The following is a 19,845-nucleotide window of genomic DNA, read 5'->3' on the forward strand; positions in this document are numbered from 1 at the left end:
TGCAAGCAGAATATATCTGTTTTACTCCCAGCTCTTGAAAGATAGATGCCTGATACAGGCATGCTTCAATTTGTCCACATTTATAAGAGGAAATGCACACTTACAGTTATGCATTCTAGTGGAGAGGCGAAACTGTGATTAGTAGAAAACAGTATTTGAGATAATGCATGTGAACAGGTTTTGACTATAAAATACTATATGTGTTTTAATTGGCCCCAAGAACAGTTCTTGGCACATCATGGGCATTCAGTAAGCACTATTCAAATAAGTAGATGAATGAATATGTGAAATTATTTTCAACAAAATGGTAGGTAGTTTCCAAATCAACTGAATTCGAGTTAAGTAAGGTCCTAGCTGTCAGCTTACTTGTTATGTGATCTGAGGCAATTTACTTGGGATCTCTGAGCCTCCGTTTCTCACATATTCAAAATTGGACTAGGAATACCTGCCCTACCTATGTCACAGGATGGTGAGAACTTTACTCAGTGAAGGGCCTCAGTGTGGTTTGTGACATTCTGTACAATTGTAAGACAGATCTTGCTGCCTGGTATTGTCTCCCAGGAAGAAGGGTGATGGTTCCCCAGCCTGACTAAGCATTTGCTCATTACAGACCTGGTTAAAACAAAAAACAAAAAACAACAACAAAGTCTCTGTGGTTCTCAATTATAATGTGGGAAGGCATTGCCATTTTGCTTTGGAACACAGATTGTCCTGAAACCTCTTCTTGGTTGAACTCAGTGCTAAGTTAGTGAAAGTTCCCTCATGATCTACCTCAGAATGAGGTAGATGGGACAATTTGAAATATTAAAATACAAATCAAACTTTTCTTGTATCTAAAAAGAGAATAGGCAATACTCTTTTTAGACAGATTAAAAAGTATATGAAGTATTAAATATAAAAAACTGGCAGTGGCCAGACACAGTGGCTCACGCCTGTAATCCCAGCACTTTGGGAGGTCAAGGCAGGTGGATTACTTGAGGTCAGGAGTTCAAGACCAGCCTGGCCAACGTGGCGAAACCCCATCTCTCCTAAAAATACAAAAAAAAAAAAAAAAAAAAAAAAAAAAAAGACATGTGGTGGTGCCTGTCTGTAGTTCCAGCTACTTGGGAGGCTGAGGCAGGAGAATCGCTTGAACCCAGGAGGCAAAGGTTGTGGTGAGCCGAAATCATGCCACCAGCCTGGGTGACAGAGTAAGACTCCATACACCCCCGGAAAAAAAAAAAAAAGCCAGCAGCTCCAGGCAAGTTGTATAATTTAGCCTTCCAACCAACTACATGGAACCCTCATTCAAATAATCCCAGACACCTCAACTCTTCCAAAGGATCTAGCTTAGGGTAGCATCCACACATAGCATTCCTTAAGTGGGGACTATATGACTACCAATTTAAGAGTCTGTACAGGTAGGACTGGAGATGACTGAGCTCCTTTCAATATTTCAAAGTGCCTAGTAAAAAGGAGTCTGGGAAGATGGGAGCTTGAAACTCAGTCCTGGACAAAGGCTGCACTGAAAAGGTGAATGGCTTAGGAGACGACTGCTCCTCCTCCAATGCCTGTACCTGGAGAGGCCTAGGAACACAGACACCTCTCACCCTGAACCCTGAGGAGAGGATCTGGTCTGTGTCAGGTTTGTGGCCCGCCATTATAATCAGCACTCTCACTGCATCTTTCTCCTCTTGTAGGTTCTCCAGTGCCAGAGAGCTCCCACAGCTTGGCCCAGATGGGGGTCACCCATTAGTAGGTTAAAAAAAAAATCATAATCCTCCAATGGCAGGAAGGGAACAAAACCAAGTTGAGGAAATAGAAAATTTGGCTCTTACTGAGGTAGAATGAATGAAAAAAAGAGGACTGTAATGAAAACACAGTAACAGGTCTTAAATTGATGTAATTAGAACGCACACACACATACACACAAAAACGCCTTTTGTGGAACTATTAATAGTTTCTAAATTAAAATTTTAATTGACTAATTGAAAATGTAAAAAGAAAATTATAAAAACAAAGTAAAAAATACATGGGAAAATATCCATTTAATCTTAGGGGTAGGAGACCTTTTGAAGAAAGACTGGAAACCTGGAAACCATAAAAAATCTGATAGATTCAAGTACATAAAAGCTCAAAATCTCTACGTGGAAAAAAACATCCTAAACAAGGAACAAAAATATTCATATTTCTAAGACATTCATATCATTAAACATTCATTCATATCACATTCTTATCACTAAGACAAGGTGCTCCCACAAGCATACGAGAAAAGATAAATAGCTCAATAGGAAAAAAGTGAACAGTGGATGGAAAAAGTAATTTCCAGAAGAAGAAATACAAATAGCCAATATACTATTAGATAGAGAAATGCAAATTGAAACAAGAAGATACCTTTTGCCCTTCAAATTGACAAAAACTTAAAAAGGTGTTATTCTGGGTTGGCAAGCATGAGGAAAAACACTAACTTTCATACAAATGTTTGGTGAGATAATAAATTTTGATATCCTTTTTGCAAAATAATATGGTATAATTTATTAAAATTAAAAAATATACAAACCCCCTTACTCAATAATTTTATTTCTGGAAACTTATCTGACAGAATTTATGGTACCATAATATGGACATACACATTGCTGCATTGTTTGTAATAGGAAAAAAAAAAATCTGAATGTCAATCCACAGAAACCTGGTTGAATAAATAATAAGTTCTGGTATATATATTGCTATGAAATAATATACAACTATTATAAGATCAATCCATATTGATACATACTGACTTGCAAGAATATCTGCAATACAATTTTAACCAACAAAAAAATTATAGAATGGCTGCTATTTGTTCTATAATTCCAGTTTCAAAAAATAGACACATTAATTTATAATTATTTATATTCTCAAAGGAAAAATTATGAAAGATGCACACAAAATTACATTAGAAAGTAGGTTTAGAAATGGAAACAATTTTACTTCAGATATTTCTGAACTTTGGAATTGGTATAATTAGCATACATTTTTAAATTAAGTGAAATACAAATTTTAAAATCTCCCAAACAATAAGTACAACAAAATAAATAAGGAATATGAAACATAACAAACAAACACCAAAAGATGAACCATGAATCTACTAGTAATCAATTGTGACAAGTTATTAAATTATACATATATATTTGGTTTTAGTTTTATTATTTTAATCCCTTGAGGGATCCTGGTTATATTATATAGATCAGAAACCCTGAATAAAACTGGCCATTTAAGCTTATCAGTTCTGATTACGGTTAAGTGTTAATGATTAACTAAAAGGGGAAAGTGAACTTTTACTCAGTTAAGGCATCACAGCAGCTGTGGAGGGGTGAGAACTATTAAAAAAACAAACAATTGACCCAGCCATCCCATTACTGGGTATATACCCAAAGGACTATAAATCATGTTGCTATAAAGACACATGCACACGTATGTTTATTGCAGCACTATTCACAATAGCAAAGACTTGGAACCAACCCAAATGTCCAACAACGATAGACTGGATTAAGAAAATGTGGCACATATACACCATGGAATACTATGCAGCCATAAAAAATGATGAGTTCATGTCCTTTGTAGGGACATGGATGAAACTGGAAAACATCATTCTCAGTAAACTATCGCAAGGACAAAAAACCAAACACCGCATGTTCTCACTCATAGGTGGGAATTGAACAATGAGAACTCATGGACACAGGAAGCGGAACATCACCCTCCGGGGACTGTTGTGGGGTGGGGGGAGGGGGGAGGGACAGCATTAGGAGATATACCTGATGCTAAATGACGAATTAATGGGTGCAGCAAACCAACACGGCACATGGATACATATGTAACAAACCTGCACATTGTGCACATGTACCCTAAAACCTAAAGTATAATAATTAAAAAAAAAAAATCCAGGTGACCATGGAGAGTTCATTTTTAAGCTTGAGGTCTGAATTATCTCACGTGCAGATTTGAAAGTTTGAAATAGATGCTGGTTCTAAAATGACCCTATGATTCTTTATAAGCTAGTTAGCTTGATAAAATGAACATATTCTTTTATTTGATCAGTAAATTCACCTATAAAATTTAAGTACTGGGTTAGTGGTAGGATGAGGAAAAGATGTGATAACCTGGAGGATGAACCTGGGACATTATGCTAACTGAAGTAAGGTGAAAGACAAATACTGCATGATTTCATTTATATATGGAATCCAAAAAAGTTGAACTCATAGAAGAAGAGAGTGGGGGCAGGAGATGGGTGGGAAAAGGGGAGATGTTGATCAAGGGTACTAAGTTTCAGTTAGGAAAAAGGAATCAGTTTTAGTGATCTCACGGAATGGTGACTACAATAAACAATAATGCATTGTTTATTTCAAAATTACTAAGAGTAGATTTTAAGTGTTTTCACCACAAAAAATAAGTATGTTAGGTGATGGGTTTGTTAATTAGCCTGATTTAATCATTACACATTATAAACATATATTAAAACATTATATTGCACCCCATAAACATATACAATTATTGCTTGTTAATTAAAAATAAACCTTAAAAAAATACACAAAAAAGATATCTTGGATGCAGAAAGATTAGAAACCATGGTTTGCAGAATTACGCAAGGCTCTCACCTCCACAGAGCTCACAGTGGTCCTGGGGTAGGAAGTCTAGTGGAATCAGTCAAATGATAAGCAACTCACCATTGTAACAAGCCCAGTGCAGCGGCGTGTAGCCTTGGTTATCTTTGAAACAACAGTCCTCCTCAGAAAGAGCCATTTGGAGCAGCTCGCTCAGCCACGTGGCGTGGCCACGAGCAGCTGCATAGTGCAAGGGCGTCCTCCCTCTGGAATCTTTACAGAGAATTGACACTTCTTGTTCCAGCAGCATTTGCACACATTCCTCGTGTCCTGTCATAATCTGATGCATTGCAATTAAAAACACAAAACAAACCTCAGAAGACTAAGGAAGCAAAGCAGTTGGCTAAGTGATGCTGGGCTTACAGCAAGTGGACATATGCCTGGGTCTTTAAGGAAGGCAGACTCTGTCCTATTTCAAGGGCAGAAGGCAGGACAACCTCAGCAAAATTCATAACGGAAAAATCTGTGAACATCAGCATTTTCCAAATATCTCTTGCCTCTCCTGACAACCGTGAAAGATATCATGATGCAGCCGGGAGTGGTGGCTCACGCCTGTAATCCCAGCACTTTGGGAGGCTGAGGCGGGAGGATCATGAGGTCAGGAGATCGAGACCATCCTGGCTAACACGGTGAAACCCCGTCTCTACTAAAAACATACAAAAAATTAGCTGGTCATGGTCGTGGGCGCCTGTAGTCCCAGCTACTTGGGAGGCTGAGGCAGGAGAATGGCGTGAACCTGGGAGGCAGAGCTTGCAGTGAGCCGAGATTGCGCCACTGCACTCCAGCCTGGGCGACAGAGCAAGACTCCATCTCAAAAAGAAAGAAAGAAAGATATCATGATGCAGCAGTAAACAATCAGTCTTAGAATCAGGAAGGTCTAAGTGAAATCTTGGTACCCCTGTGACAGGTCAGTTTGCCTCTCCATCCCTCACTCTATTCACCTATATCTAAGAATGGTAGTAACAACTTCACAGGGTGTTGTGAGGACTGAGACAACAGATGCAAAGGCTCTCAGCTTATTGTACAGCCCACAGGAAGCAACCGAGAAATAAAAACTATGATTGTGACAATGATCACATAGCGTTCCTCTTCTCTTCATTTATCAGTGTGCTTGGTACCAGCCCAAAATAGCAATTTTATGATTTCTGCTTGTGTTTACTTAGTTTATTTGGCATGCTTTAAAAAACAGTTCAGAGGGTGCAAGTGGCTCATGCCTGTAATCCTAGCACTTTGTGACGCGGAGGCAGGAGGATCACTTGAGCCCAGCAGTTCGAGACCTGCCTGGGCAACATGGTGAAACCCCATCTCTATAGAAAATACAAAAATTAGCTGGGCATGCTGGCATGCACCTGTGGTCCCAGTTACAGGTGGGAGGATCATTGAGCCTGGGAGGTGGAGGTTGCAGTGAGCTGAGATCGTGCCACTACACTCCAGCCTGGGAGATAATAGTGAGATAAAAAAAAAAAAAAAACAAACACTTCAACAGATGTGTGCAAATAATGGTCCACAGGATACATATTTTGGCATTATTTGCAAGGACAAACAATTAGAAATAGCATAACTACCTAAAACCAGGTAATCATTGAAATAAACTATGACACTTGAACACAATGAGGCATTAAAAATCATGATGCAGAAAAAAGTGACATGAAAAAAGATCCTTAATATACTAAGAGAAAAAAGCAGATTCCAAATGATATCTTCAGTATTCTCTTTTTAAAATCTAAAACAAATCTATATATAGAAAAAAGATTGGAGATAATATACACCAAATAGTGGTTATCTCCAGGAGGTATGATTACTGGTGATTGTGATTTTCTTCTCTGGGCTTTTAAAAAAATATTTTGCAAATTTTCTATGATATACATGTATTTTGTAGTCAGAAAGCAGAACCAATTTCACCAGCAGTAGGTGTTCGTGCATCTATTATCACAATTTAACATGAAATCTTAAGAGCAAAACCTTCCATTATTTTGCCTTTGCCAAGGATTTTCTAATTTCTTTTGGACTGAATAAGGTTAATTGGTTATATTAGGAAACAATTTTTGCTAAAAATTCATAGAAGGAAAAAAAAGAAAACAAGCTCATTAAAAAAATTGCTTGACTACAGCTGAGAAAGATGTACATACCCCTCTGTGTAAAGCTGTGCATCCTAGGATGTCAACAGTGTCTACGTTGGCTTCCTTTTCAAGTAACAATGAAACAGCATCAATATGTCCATATGCTACTGCAAGCATCAGTGGTGTTCTAGGCAGAGAGATAAAGCAGGCTTTTAAAAAGGAGATTTAAAAAAATATTCATCACTACCAGTAGGAGGACATTCTCTTTCTCTCTCCCATTCTCTTCCCTTCTCTTTTTGACAATTTCTTAATATTTTCTAAGTGTCCCCAGTTTGCTATACGATATGCAGAGCAAGCTATCTGCCTCTGCTCTAATGGCCACATGGAATGTTGTTAGTGGAATGATCCCTAGGGATGAGGCAGGGGAAGCTTCCTTTTCAAAATATTCATGTTAATCCCATCATTTTCAGACCCATGCAGCATTTACTAGATATCAAGGGCGGGAGTACGTGTATGCAGAAGCGCCTCTTGCTTCCATCAGAGCAGCTCTACTTTGTAGTATTCTATGTTGGACTTCTGCTAAAGATTTCATTTACACAAAGCTTCTTTCCCTAAAGAAAAGTCTGTCAAGTCTCAGGGAAAGAATGAAGTGTTGTGATGCAAGAGGGAGGTGAGATTCTGACTATCACACTAATTCACATGCCTGGGGCTACTCACTGCTGACTTTTGCTCTGCATTTCCTGTTTGTAAGAGAAGATTAGGTGGAGAATATGCCAACAGAAGGAAATTACTTTGAAAAAACAAAGTTGAGGAAGAAAAGGCATCTGAAGGATTTTAATAATAGAGATAACCTCATGAGGTCTGTCCTATTTATTAATTAGAAAATGGCAATGGTGTAGCAGCTTCAGAAGAAGGTAAAGATGGGTAGAAAGAGAGAACAAAGGAGAGAATATAAGTAAGAGCCGGGAAACATGGCCACAGCCCTTAAAACGGTGATCTTTTCATCAAGACGTGCACACACCCACCCCTTCATGCTTTTCTTGGATATACACACTGTGACTTAAAGCCACCTCATTATATATTGGTCCTGGTCCAAATATATTCCCCCAACTTCTCGGTTCCGCAGTCAGCCTTGTAATGACTTAACAAACCAACCAGGTAGCTGCTGTGATTGAAATGTCAACCCAAGGCCACGTGTGAGCGCACTTACTGTCCTTTGGCATCTTTCACATCAACCGCCTCAGGGTTGTCTGCAATTTCTAGCAACAGCCGTAAACACAGTGTGTGACCATTAATTACTGAAAAAGAAAACAGTGGACAGTCTTTTAACAGAACAACACTACACATATCTCTTCCAAATGACTTTTTTTTTTTTTTTTGAGATGGAGTCTCGCTCTGTTGCCAGGCTGGAGTGCAGTGGGGCGATGTCATCTCACTGCAATCTCCACCTCCCAGGTTCAAGCGATTCTCCTGCCTCAGCCTCCTGAGTAGCTGGGATTACAGGCATGCATCACCACACCTGGCTAATTTTTGCATTTTTAGTAGAGACAGGGTCTCACCATCTTGGCCAGGCTGGTCTCGAATTCCTAGCCCCAGGTGATCTGGCAGCCTCGGCCTCCCAAAGTGCTGGGATTACAGGCATGAGCCACCAAGTGACCTTCTGAGACAGAATCTCGCTCTGTCGTCCAGGCTGGAGTGCAATGACATGATCTTGGCTCACTGCAACCTCCGCCTCCCGAGTTCAAGTGATTCTTCTGCCTCCCGAGTAGCTGGGATTATAGGCACGCACCACCACGCCCGCTAATTTTTGCATTTTTAGTAGAGAGGGGGTTTCACCACATTGCCTAGGCTGGTCTTGAACTCCTGGGCTCAAGCAATCCGACTGCCTTGGCCTCCCAAAGTGCTGGGATTACAGGCATGAGCCACCATGCCTGGCCCCAAGTGACATTTATTTGGACTTCAAATCAGTGGTTTTCCATTGTTGCCACTGGATCCCCCTCGACTTCCAGCTCAAGGTAGCTTCGAGGAAGAGTACCTCTGTGTTAATCTGTCTTCCCCATTCTTCCTAGCAGGGTGCATTGATCCCCACCTTCCTTTTCTAGTTCCTGTGTTGAGGGTTTTTTCTTAGGCTTAGGGTCCTTTCTTATCTCCTGTCATGGGACTAATAATCTCTCCCCACTAGTCAGCTCCCCTCTTTGTTCCTCTGTCACCCAATTCCATATAATCATCCTGTATCTACCCTGCCTCCAACCCCTTTAAAAAGAAGGAAGAAGGGAGAGAAGGGAGTGGAAGTGTGAGGTGAGCAGGAGCAGGATGGAGGAGGAGGAAGGGGAGGAAGGAAGGAGAGAAGTGGAGAGGGGAGACGGGCAGAAGGGAAGGGAGTAGGGAGCTGGGGCTGCCTCTTCTCCCAGGTCGTTTTACATTCTGAGGTAGATATTCAGAAGAAGTATTCTTGCAATAGCTCTGACTGATGGGTGGTGGCAGAAAACAAAACCTCAGGCCGGCAGGGTGTGCACGCTCCATCTGCTCACTGTTGAGTGACGGTCCCTCAGCCCCGCGGTCCCCGAACTACAGGCGGCGCTTTCTCTGACTTCCCAGGCGTCCTCGTGCCTGGCCGAGGTGTGACTGGGTTCCCTGGGAGCCCTTTCCTAGGCCAGGCCGGGCCTCCCCCTGCCCCTCCTCGCCCAGCGGACTGAGTAGGGGCCAATGTGCGCAGGAAATGCGGCCCCCACGCGGGGCCGGCCTGGACTGGCTGGGGCGTGAGCACGGGACGCACTCCTGTGCGCACCAATACCAGGCTGCTTTAGAAGGCTGTGGTGGTCCCACAGGGGCTGGGAAGCAAACCTGTGATAATAACCTCGGGGTAAGCTGCTTTCTGCCAGGCTGTTGAACGCAAACCAAAGCCTTATGATAGGCATGACTTCCCACTCAGGGAGTAAGATGAGAGCAACCGTGGTTAAAATTCCAAACGTGACCTTCTCTCCTCTCTAACAATGAGAAGGCCACAAAGTACATTGCATTTGCCACATGGATGTGGAGAGAGAAGGGAACAGACGCCGCTATGTGAGGTTGATAAAGGCTCTCCTAAGAGCTGCATTTTACAGATTTTATTTGCTTGGCAGCCAAGAGAGAATGCTAATTTAACAATGACACATTTTTTCAGGGACAATACATACATATTAGAATTAGCTTGCATTCATCAACAGCACTCAAATGAACCACAGGAATAATGTGCACATTTTGTAGACCATTGCATTCAGCTCATTCTCAGCAACATTCCATTTATGTATCTCGGGAGGAAATTCTGTGGATTGGAGTACAGGTAATATGTGGTTGCTGCTGCTGTTATGTTTTTTTGTTCTTACAATTACACTAAATCTGCTACCATTGGTGAAATAGGCAAGAAGTTTAATGTATGGCTAAAAGGAAATGACTGGCAAAGGACTGACAGCTGAATACTGCAGACGGCAGGTTCATGAACATGGAAAAACAGCATATTTTGACTGGTTCCTCTTTCTGTAGCAATTTAATACTTCAAATAGTCATAATCATAATAGTTCAAGTGACATTTGATATTTGGCTAAACATAAGAAGAAAAAAATTATCTAACCTCATATAACTCACCCAATGTGTTAGATAGCAAAACAGTTTCTACAGTTGCTTTTTTTTTTTTTTTTTTTTGTACAGTAGCTTTTTGAACTTAGCTAATAGCCCTCAGGTTTTTTTTTGTTTGTTTTTGTTTGTTTGTTTGTTTGTTTTGAGGCAGAGTCTCGCTCTGTTGCCCAGGCTGGAGTGCAGTGGTGTGATCTCGGCTCACTGCAACCTCTGCCTCCTGGGTTCAAGCTATTCTCCTGCCTCAGCCTCCCGAGTAGCTGGGACTACAGATATGCACTACTACACCCAGCTAATTTTTGTATTTTTAGTAGAGATGGGGTTTCACCTTGTTGGCCAGGCTGGTCTCGAATTCCTGACCTCAGGTGATCTACCCTCCTCGGCCTTCCAAATTGCTGGGATTACAGGCATGAACCACTGCACCCAGCCCCTCAAGTAAATTTAAGTTCCCTTGAAGTTTGTAGCCAAACTTAAATTCTCATTGGCTTCCTACACACTACATTTCTTTTTCCCCAAATTGCCTTCTAGCAAAAAGATGCTAACATCTTTAGCTCTGCTGCCAAGTTCAGCTTTGTCTCAGACCAGCTCAGCCTCTTTCTGACTATGAGTGACAACCATTTTTCACACGACTCAAAGACTACAAACTGTCACTCCAACTATCTGTGCCAAAACCTCTGATACTCATCCTGGCTCTTGCTCCTCACAGTGCTCCGAGGATGTGAAACTGAAAATATTGGCCTCTCAAAAGAGTTGAAAAAGATTTTGGGTAAGCAGATCCTCAAAGCACACGCTAAAGCTTCTGCACAGTCGACATTTTGTGAACGGTCCAGTGACAGTGTCTTTTTAATGAATGACAGGAGGAAAATCCAAGCTGACTGAGTCTCTTGACCACTAGGGGGCTTCACTGGACCACAACCCATATCACACTGGCAAATGAGTGAAAATGATTGTTCTTCATTGTTTACCTGTTTATAAGGGCGATTTTCCACATCAAAGTAGGCCCTTTGTAATTGTCAGGTAATAACGAAAATAGGATGCTTCTCTTAATAATAGCAACTAATCTTTTAAAAAGGAGGACAAAATTTGAATTTTATAATAATAACAAGAATGGATGGGGAGAAAAAAGACTAAATGTGATGAGAAATAAGAATTTATAATTCAACCACACCAACTATTACTAACCTTATGGCTAATTTTTTTTTTTTTCCAGCAACAATCATTTCCAAGTAAGTAGGCAACAATTAGGTTTTTTCAACCTCTGTATTGTTTTTCTTCAGTGGCTCGGAAATTCAGGGACATAGATGGAAATAGTTTTACAAGTTCTATCATTCTGGGAAAATTTTCCCAAGTAGCAAGAATCATAAAGTCTTTTGAAAAAGTATCTTCACTTATTTGCTTCCTCAATACACCCATTTCACCAAGTAAGACAGTTATTTATCTTTACAAAATGTTATCTACTACCCTAATCAAAGGCTGATATCACTGGATTTCCTGAGCCAAAGATATCTATGCCTTAGCTGAGCTAGAGATGCTTCCATATTACTCTTATGTCTGTGTATGTATCTAGAAGTGTCTTGACACAGGTTTTCATGGGCATGGGAGAAAAATCCCAGAAAAGGCAAATGACTTTCTTTTTGATATATACATGTACTTTTAAACCGTCTTGATTCATCGATGTGTAAAAAAGCTAAGAAACATCATTTAGGCTGGCAGAATGATGTACTGATTGCTGCCTTATGATTCCTTATATGAAATAGCCTTGAATACATTAATATGAATATGAAATAGCCATAAAACCTGCTGTTGGTTTTATGCTTTCAAACACTGTTTGATTTTGATGTATTTTGTTCTACGTAACTTGTTCTGAAGATTGCATTACACCTTGCCCTTTGTTCAGAATGTTTTGTGGTAGCTTTTAGCCAAAAGTTCTGAACTCTCTTTTGAGTTAACAAGGCCAGAGCACCTGGCCAGAGAACACCAATCACCTCCAAGAGGATAGCAGGCCAAAAGCATTTTGGAAGTGTGGAAGTACGTCCAATGTGGAAAGAAAATTGATATTTAAAAAACTGGGATGAAAGAAGATGCTGCTTTCCTTCTCTTAAAACTTATGAACAAGCCACAAAACTAGGGCAATGAGGCCCTTGACAAGACCTACCTGAGGCATGAAGTGGTGTTCTTTTGGTTACATTGTCTTTCACAAAGATGGATGCGCCCTGATTGATAAGCGCTTCCACACATTCTGTGTGTCCTTTAAAGGCAGCCAGATCCAGAGCAGTGCGGCCTTTCTCATCCCTGATGTCCAGGTCCACCGGCGACTGCAGAAGGACTTCCAAGGCTTGATGGTGCCCATTGTAGGCCTGCAAAGAAGAAACCAATGGCTACCATGCTTGCTTGCTCACCTCAAATCCCGCCACAGTCCACAGGAGGGGCTGGGCTTCCTGGGCCATGGATAGAGACCACTCCCAAGAGCACGTCAGAAAAACACTTGGAATAATTATTAAAACACAGGCAAGCTGGAGAGTTAGACTGAAACACTATAATGCACAAATTTCAAAGTTCCATATGAGTTTTGTATTCTTTCTCTTTTGTCACATAATTTGTTCCAAAGGCACTGAATGTATTAATGTATTCTTATATCTACTGATGTAATCATCTAATATAAACTAACAGCTGAATGAATTACCATATTCTTTTATCTGTTAGTTCAGTCCTAAACATATTGGCATAAACAGAATTTTTTTTTCCAGGAGTCTTTTCTGATAACAAACCTGGGGGAAAAATTACTAAAAACATTGTGGACTTTGAGATACAACAGAGGCATACAGATGTTCTATTATAGGCCAACTCTTTACTAATTTCTAACTGTGTGACCTTAGGTGAGTTTCTTAATTTCACTTAGAGTTTGTTTCTTCATCTATAAGATAGAGCAATCAAAGCTGCCTCCTAGGGTTGCTGTGAAGATGAAATTGCATAGGCTTTGCATAATATCTTGCATGTAGCTAGTGCTTCTTTTCTCCTTTATTTCTTCCCTTGATTATAATGAAGAACATTTCATTATAGAAACAATTATGGAAATACACTCCATGTAGCAGCACTAAGTTCAGACCTTTTATGAGGTCCTAAGCTATGTTAAGATTAAGAGGCTTGTCAGACATGGTGGCTCACGCCTGTAATCCCAGCATTTTGGCAGGCCGAGACGAGTGGATCACTTGAGGTCAGGCATTCGAGACCAGTCTGGCCAAAATAGTGAAACCTTGTCCCTACTAAAAATACAAAAATTAGCCAGGCATGGTGGCAGGTGCCTGTAATCCCAGCTACTCGGGAGGCTGAGGCAGGAGAATTGCTTGAACCCGAGGCAGAGGTTGCAGTGAGCTGATATCACGCCTCCGCACTCCAGCTTGGGTGACAGAGCGAGACTCTGTCTCCAAAAAAAAAAAATAAAAAAAGAGGCTTTATACCATCAAAAAACAAAATTAAAAGTCTGAAAGATAATTTTTATTGAGTCTATAAGTTAAAAAATATATTAGCCGTCCCCCACCCCACCTCTCCACACACAGGCAAACGACACTGAAAATAAGAGAAGGGAGCTAAGGTTATATGGGGTGAAAATGGGGATGGGGGGCATGGTCAAGAGCAGTTGAGAAAATTGTTTATTGGTGGCCTGACTCTGAAACTACAGATGATAGTTTAAGAGAACATTTTGAGAAATGGGGCACATTCACAGGTTGTGTGGTAATAAAAGACCCCCAAACAAAATGTTCCAGGGGCTTTGGTTTTGTGACCTACTCTTGTGTTGAAGAGGTAGATGCTTGACCACATAGCGTTGATAAGCATGTAGAGGAACCAGAGAGCTGTTTCTAGGGAAGATTCTGCAAAGCCTGCTGCCCATCTAACAGCGAAGAAAATATTTGTTGGTGGTATTAAAGAAAATATAGAAGAATAGAATTTGAGAGACCACTTTAAAAGGTATGGCTAGATTACAACCACAGAAGTTATGGAAGACAGGCAGATTGGAAAAAAAGGGAGGATGTGCTTTTGTAACTTTTGATGATCATGCTACAATTGATAAAACTGTCATTCAGAAATACCACAATATTAATGGGCATGACTTGGAAGTGAAAGAGGCCCATTCTATACAAGAGATGCGGTCTGCTGGATTGCAGAGAGGTTGTGGAGGTGGATCTGGCAATTTTAGGGGTGGTGGAGGAAACTTTGGAGGTGGAGGAAGTAATTTTGGCTGTGGTAGAAACTTTGGTGGAAGAAGAGGCTATGGTGGTGAAGGTGGTGGCAGCGGAGGTAGTTATGGAGGAGGTGATGGTGGGTGTAATGGATTTGGAGGTGATGGTGGCACCTATGATGGTGGTCCTGGTTCTAGTGGTAGAGGGGGCTATGGTGGTGGTGGACCAGGATATAGAAACCAAGGGGGTAGATATGGTGGTGGGGGATATGGTGGTTACAATGAAGGAGGAAACTTTGGTGGTGGTACCTGTGGTGGTGGTGGGAACAATAATGATTCTGGAAATTATAGTGGGCGACAGCAATCAAATTTTGGATCCATGAAAGGGGGTAGTTTTGGTGGAAGAAGCTCAGGCAGCCCCTATGGTGGTGGTTATGGATCTGGTGGTGGAAGTGGTGGATATGGTAGCAGAAGTTTCTAAAAACAGCAGAAAAGGGCTACTGTTCTTAGCAGGAGAGAGCGAGGAGTTGTCAGGAGAGCTGCAGGTTACTTTGAGACAATCGTCCCAAATGCATTAGAGGAATGGTAAAAAATCTGTCACAGAAGGAATGATCATCCATAGTCAGAAAAGTTACTGCAGCTTAAGCAGGAAACCCTTCTTGTGCAGGACTGTCACAGTCACCATTTGCAAAAAGTACAGCTATTAATTAATGCAATGTAATGCCATTTAGATGTACATTCCTGAGGTATTTTATCTGTTTAGCTTTATCTTTTTCTTTTTCTTTTCATTACATCAAGTATATCGTCCTGTAAATTGGGGTAGTGGTATGAGGATTAAAAAATTAAGGCATTTTTAACTTTCAATATTTGTGTAGTTCCATTTTTCTACATTTTAATACAGAAACTTTAACAAAATGCAGTTTTGAAGGTGTTTCCTTGTGAGTTAACAATAAAGAAGATCACTGTTAATTACTATTTTGTATGAATTTTATTAAAGTTAACTGTAAAGAAACAACAGCTGACTTACAGTTTAAAGGGAATCTATTCTCCCCATTTCCAAACCATGATCTGAATGGGCACTGACAAGTGGAGAGAATAGATATTTGTATGTTTGCAATGTGTGTTTTAGATAAATAGGACTGGGTATTTAAATTAGCATATTTATGAATTTAATAGCATTAAGATTACCTTAAAATGAAAAACAAAAACTCAGAATTCACGAAAAAAGAAAAGAAAAGTCTGATTCCAGTGTCTTTAGTAGCCAAGTCTCCTCTTATGTCACTCGCGCTTTTTATTTTTCTACTGCAGCTATTACTCAAGACACAATTTGTTTGAAAAAAGGCTCAGCACAGACAAAAGACTAATTTCCTTAATATATAAAGAACTCTTGGAAACCATTTTAAAAACTAGGAAAATATGCAAAAGGCATGAAAAGGCAACTCACAGAAAAAGAAATATAAAAGGTCAATAAATATGTGAATATGTGAAGAAATAAGTAAATTTTTAAAGTACGATTTTTCACCTACCAGATTGGCAATGATTAAAGTTTGGTCATGCCCAGTATTAGGTAAGACACTGAAAAAAGCAATCATACACTCTGTTGGTGACAGTATAGATTGGTGTGACATTTGTGGGGGGTGGTTTAACAAAATCTATCAAACTTTTTAAAAAGAGAAACAAAGTTGCAAACAGTATTTAAAGCATGACCTCATTTATACACAAAGCAAATATATCTCATATATATAGGCTTCTGTATTCATAGAAGATTTGCAGAAAGATACAAAAGAAGCTATCAATGGTACTCATCTCTAGAACTAGGAAGTAGAGTAATAAATGCATGGACTTATTTTACCTTATCTTTTAAAATATGATTTGAATGTTTCTTCCTGAGTGTGTGTTAAGAATGACAATAACAAAAACTACATTGAAAAGGAGACATAGGAATTAAGAGATACATTAAACATTTTTTTCTCATTACATTATTTTTGTGAATGATTTTGATTATGTTACATATTAAACCTATATATCATTTATAACAGGTAGTATAACAACTCATGCTGATGAATCCCAAAAGTATATCCTAGTCCCACTTCTCCCTTGACTTCTCAACTTGTATGTCCAGCTGCCTGTTGATGTTCCCACTTGAATGTGTAATAGGCATCTCAAACTGAAATCTCTCTCCCAAAACTTGCTCTATCTGCAGCCTTTACCATCTCAGTAAATGGCAACTTTATTCTTCTAGTTGTTCAGGCCCCAAACCTTACAGTTGTCTTTGTCTTCCCTCCTGTTAAACCCAGAGCTATTGCCCTTAACAAGGAAGGGCTCTGGGATAACAGGGCCAGTGGGTGTTGAAAAATAGCCCTTCCTCTCCTTGCTGCCCTAGTACAGGGAAGTGTCTGCTGAAAGCAAGGGACACATTTGCTAACTCACATGGCGGTGTCATTAGGGTCTCAGGTATCTGGCAGGAATCTGGCCTAATTCTCACAAAGTGCTGTGTCAATGCCACTTTCAGGGCTCATCATTTCTATTCTTTCTTTAAAATACATCCAGAATCTGTCTACTTCTCACCACATCACCAACCTGTTTTGCCAGGATTACAGCAAAAGCTTCCCTTCCTATCCTTGTCCCACTGCAATCTGTTATTAATGCAACCATTCGGTGAAATCTTTTAAACTCGAGTTGGGTCACATCATTCCTTGCTTAAAACTAGCCTATGACGTCTTCCCTCACTGATACCAACATGCAAAACTTTCCATGACCAATCAGGCCCCCAGAATCTGGCCTCCCTCTATGCTCAGCTTCAGCATGTCCCCTCACTCACTCTGTTCCAGCTGCACCAGCCTCCCTCTATAGTTAAATAGCTGCATGTCCCCCTCTGGGCCACTGCATCTGTACTTTCTGCTCCCTCTGTCTGGAAAGCTCTCCCAGTAATTCTGCTCAAATATCACCTTATCAGGGGGGCCTCCCAGAGCAGCCCATGTAAAATATAAAATAGGCCCTGCCCTCCACCTCACACATACTCCCAGATACTCTCCACCCCACTAATCCTGCATTCTTCTGCTTCATAGCACAAAACCGATATCAATGGATATCTGTTATGTATCTATTGATTTGTTTATTGTTTGTGATTGAAAGGACTTAATGTGGGTTGTTCCTGCTGTATTCTAGAATCATGCCTGGCACACAGTAGACACTCAACACTTATTTGATGAATAAATGAATGAATATAATGACTACTATATTTATTACTATTTTTGGTAGAAACATATTTTTTAAACAGCAATTTTTTTTAGGGTTTTTTATGTGCTGGGCACTATTTCAAACATCTTAGCAAAAATCCCAAACATCTTTTCTTATAGATGAAAAAACCAAAACAAGCAATGTTAATTAACTTGTCCAAGATCACTTAGTTAGTAAGCGACAAAATCAGGATTCTGAACCCAGAATCTGTCACTATTAAATCCCACGCTTTTAGGTGCCATCTTACAATTTTCCCCAGTAATTCCATTTAGTTGACTTCCAAACAAAATTCTCTTGTCTCTATGTGGAATAGAGACAAAATAATGGTGACAGAATTGAATAACAAATACTGAATCAGAAACCTAAACCCTTTCTATAGAAGGCTCAACACAGAAATGCAGTGGCTTGAGCGGAGGTATGAAGTGAGAACGTACACTTCCGGGACTAACCTTTAGACCCTTGCTCTTCTACTACACACACTGCCTGGCTTGAGACAGGAGAATGCATTTCTAAAATAAATTGCTAATAGATATGTCTAACTTTCTGATCTGTGCTTGTTAAGCTATTACCATAGCTGCACAGGATAGTAAGCCTCTATTCTAACCTAAACTCCGAAGCAATAGCTAACTTTTATGGAGCACTTGCTGTATGTCAGGCAGTATTGGGCATGCATTGCCTCACTGAATTCTCACAACAACCCATGCTCTGCTCCTGTTATTCCCATTTTGCCCAGGATGACACAGAAGGGCAGAGATGATACCCAGCTCTCCCATGGTTACACAGCCTAATGTGGAGGAGCTGGGTTTCAAAGGTGAACCAGGCTGACTCCCAGAGCCCAGGCTGAAAGCTTTTCACTAGTGAATATGGAAAGGGTGCAACATGACCATAAGGTATATGTTCCCATAACCTTTTATTATAGGAAATTCCAAACATAAACAAATAATAGAGGATGGTATAATGAATTGCTGTATACCTTTCACGCAGTTTGGGTCATGAACAGCTCAGGGAATAGGCGATTTCTTTTTTTTTTTTCTTTTTTTGAGCTGGAGTCTCATTCCGTTGCCCAGGCTGGAGTGCAATGGAGCCATCCTGGCTCACTACAGCCTCTGCCTCCCAGGTTCAAGTAATTCTCCTGCCTCAGCCTCCCCAGTAGATGAGATTACAGGTGCATGCCACCATGCCCAGCTAATTTTTGTATTTTTATTTTTATTTTGTATTTTTAGTAGAGATGGGGTTTCACCATGTTGACCAGGCTGGTCTTAGACTCCCGGACTCAAGTGATCCACCTGCCTTGCCCTCCCAAAGTGCTGAGATTACAGGTGTGAGCCACCACATCCGGCCACACAAGTGATTTTAAGCCAACTCAGGAGCACTTCGTGTAAAACTTGAGATAAGAGGAGTGCCTACATCAGTGTGCACATCAGGCTACAACACTTGACTCCAGGCTTAGTCTGTCGCTTAAACTTGGACTTAACTTGCTTAAGTTAGAGACCTAATACTAAAATCAAATGGAGTGAACTATGCTGGCAATTAGGAAAGCTTTAAAATTTCAACCCATACTTTCTTCTATATCAGGCACTTGAAAACTCTCTTAAAGACAGAATGGTTGAGAGGCTAGATTTATCTACAGCAGGGGTGTCCAATGTTTTGGCTTCCCTGGGCCACACTGGAAGAATTGTTTTGGGCAACACATAAAATACACTAACACTAATGATAGCCGATGAGCTTAAATAAAAAAAATTGCAAAAGGAATCTCATCATGTTTTAAGAAAGTTTACAAATTTGTGTTGGGCCACAATCAAAGCCGTCCTGGGCACATGCAACTCTTTAGCCAGGGGTTGGACAAGCGTGATCTATAAAATTCACTTTGTTTCTTTATCTAGTTTGTAGCTCCTGAATTTTACTATGTATAAAGTAAAGCCTTCACGAAGTATTAAACATTTTAAATTGTTTTAAGCAACACCTTTAAAAAACCTTATTCGGTAACAACTATTTCTTAAATGTGATTAATTTCTCCAGACCTTTTAAGATAGGAACTAAGGACAAAGAGGGGAAAGAATTGGGATCTCAATAGAATCCATGAGAACAATGGATCTGTCCGGAAATCTTGACAGCTAGAGCCTTTCATTTGCATAAC

The 19,845-nt window shown here is 40.2% G+C and overlaps 1 protein-coding gene across 10 annotated transcripts in view; it reads right to left on the bottom strand.

Moving 5' to 3' along the window:
- The window catches only part of ANKRD44 (ankyrin repeat domain 44), a 330,964-nt gene that overhangs the window by 15,762 nt on the left and 295,357 nt on the right, over positions 1 to 19,845 (bottom strand). For all 10 annotated transcript variants that reach the window (XM_055290102.2, XM_055290105.2, XM_055290101.2 and 7 more), the window contains 4 exons: positions 12,447 to 12,648; positions 7,890 to 7,977; positions 6,749 to 6,866; positions 4,683 to 4,899 (listed from right to left, as the gene is read on the bottom strand). In XM_055290102.2, the coding sequence (XP_055146077.1) occupies positions 4,683 to 4,899; positions 6,749 to 6,866; positions 7,890 to 7,977; positions 12,447 to 12,648 (625 nt within the window). The remainder of the gene's footprint in view (positions 1 to 4,682; positions 4,900 to 6,748; positions 6,867 to 7,889; positions 7,978 to 12,446; positions 12,649 to 19,845) is intronic.

Source organism: Symphalangus syndactylus, chromosome 8, assembly GCF_028878055.3.
Source record: "Symphalangus syndactylus isolate Jambi chromosome 8, NHGRI_mSymSyn1-v2.1_pri, whole genome shotgun sequence".
Classification (NCBI taxonomy): domain Eukaryota; kingdom Metazoa; phylum Chordata; class Mammalia; order Primates; family Hylobatidae; genus Symphalangus; species Symphalangus syndactylus.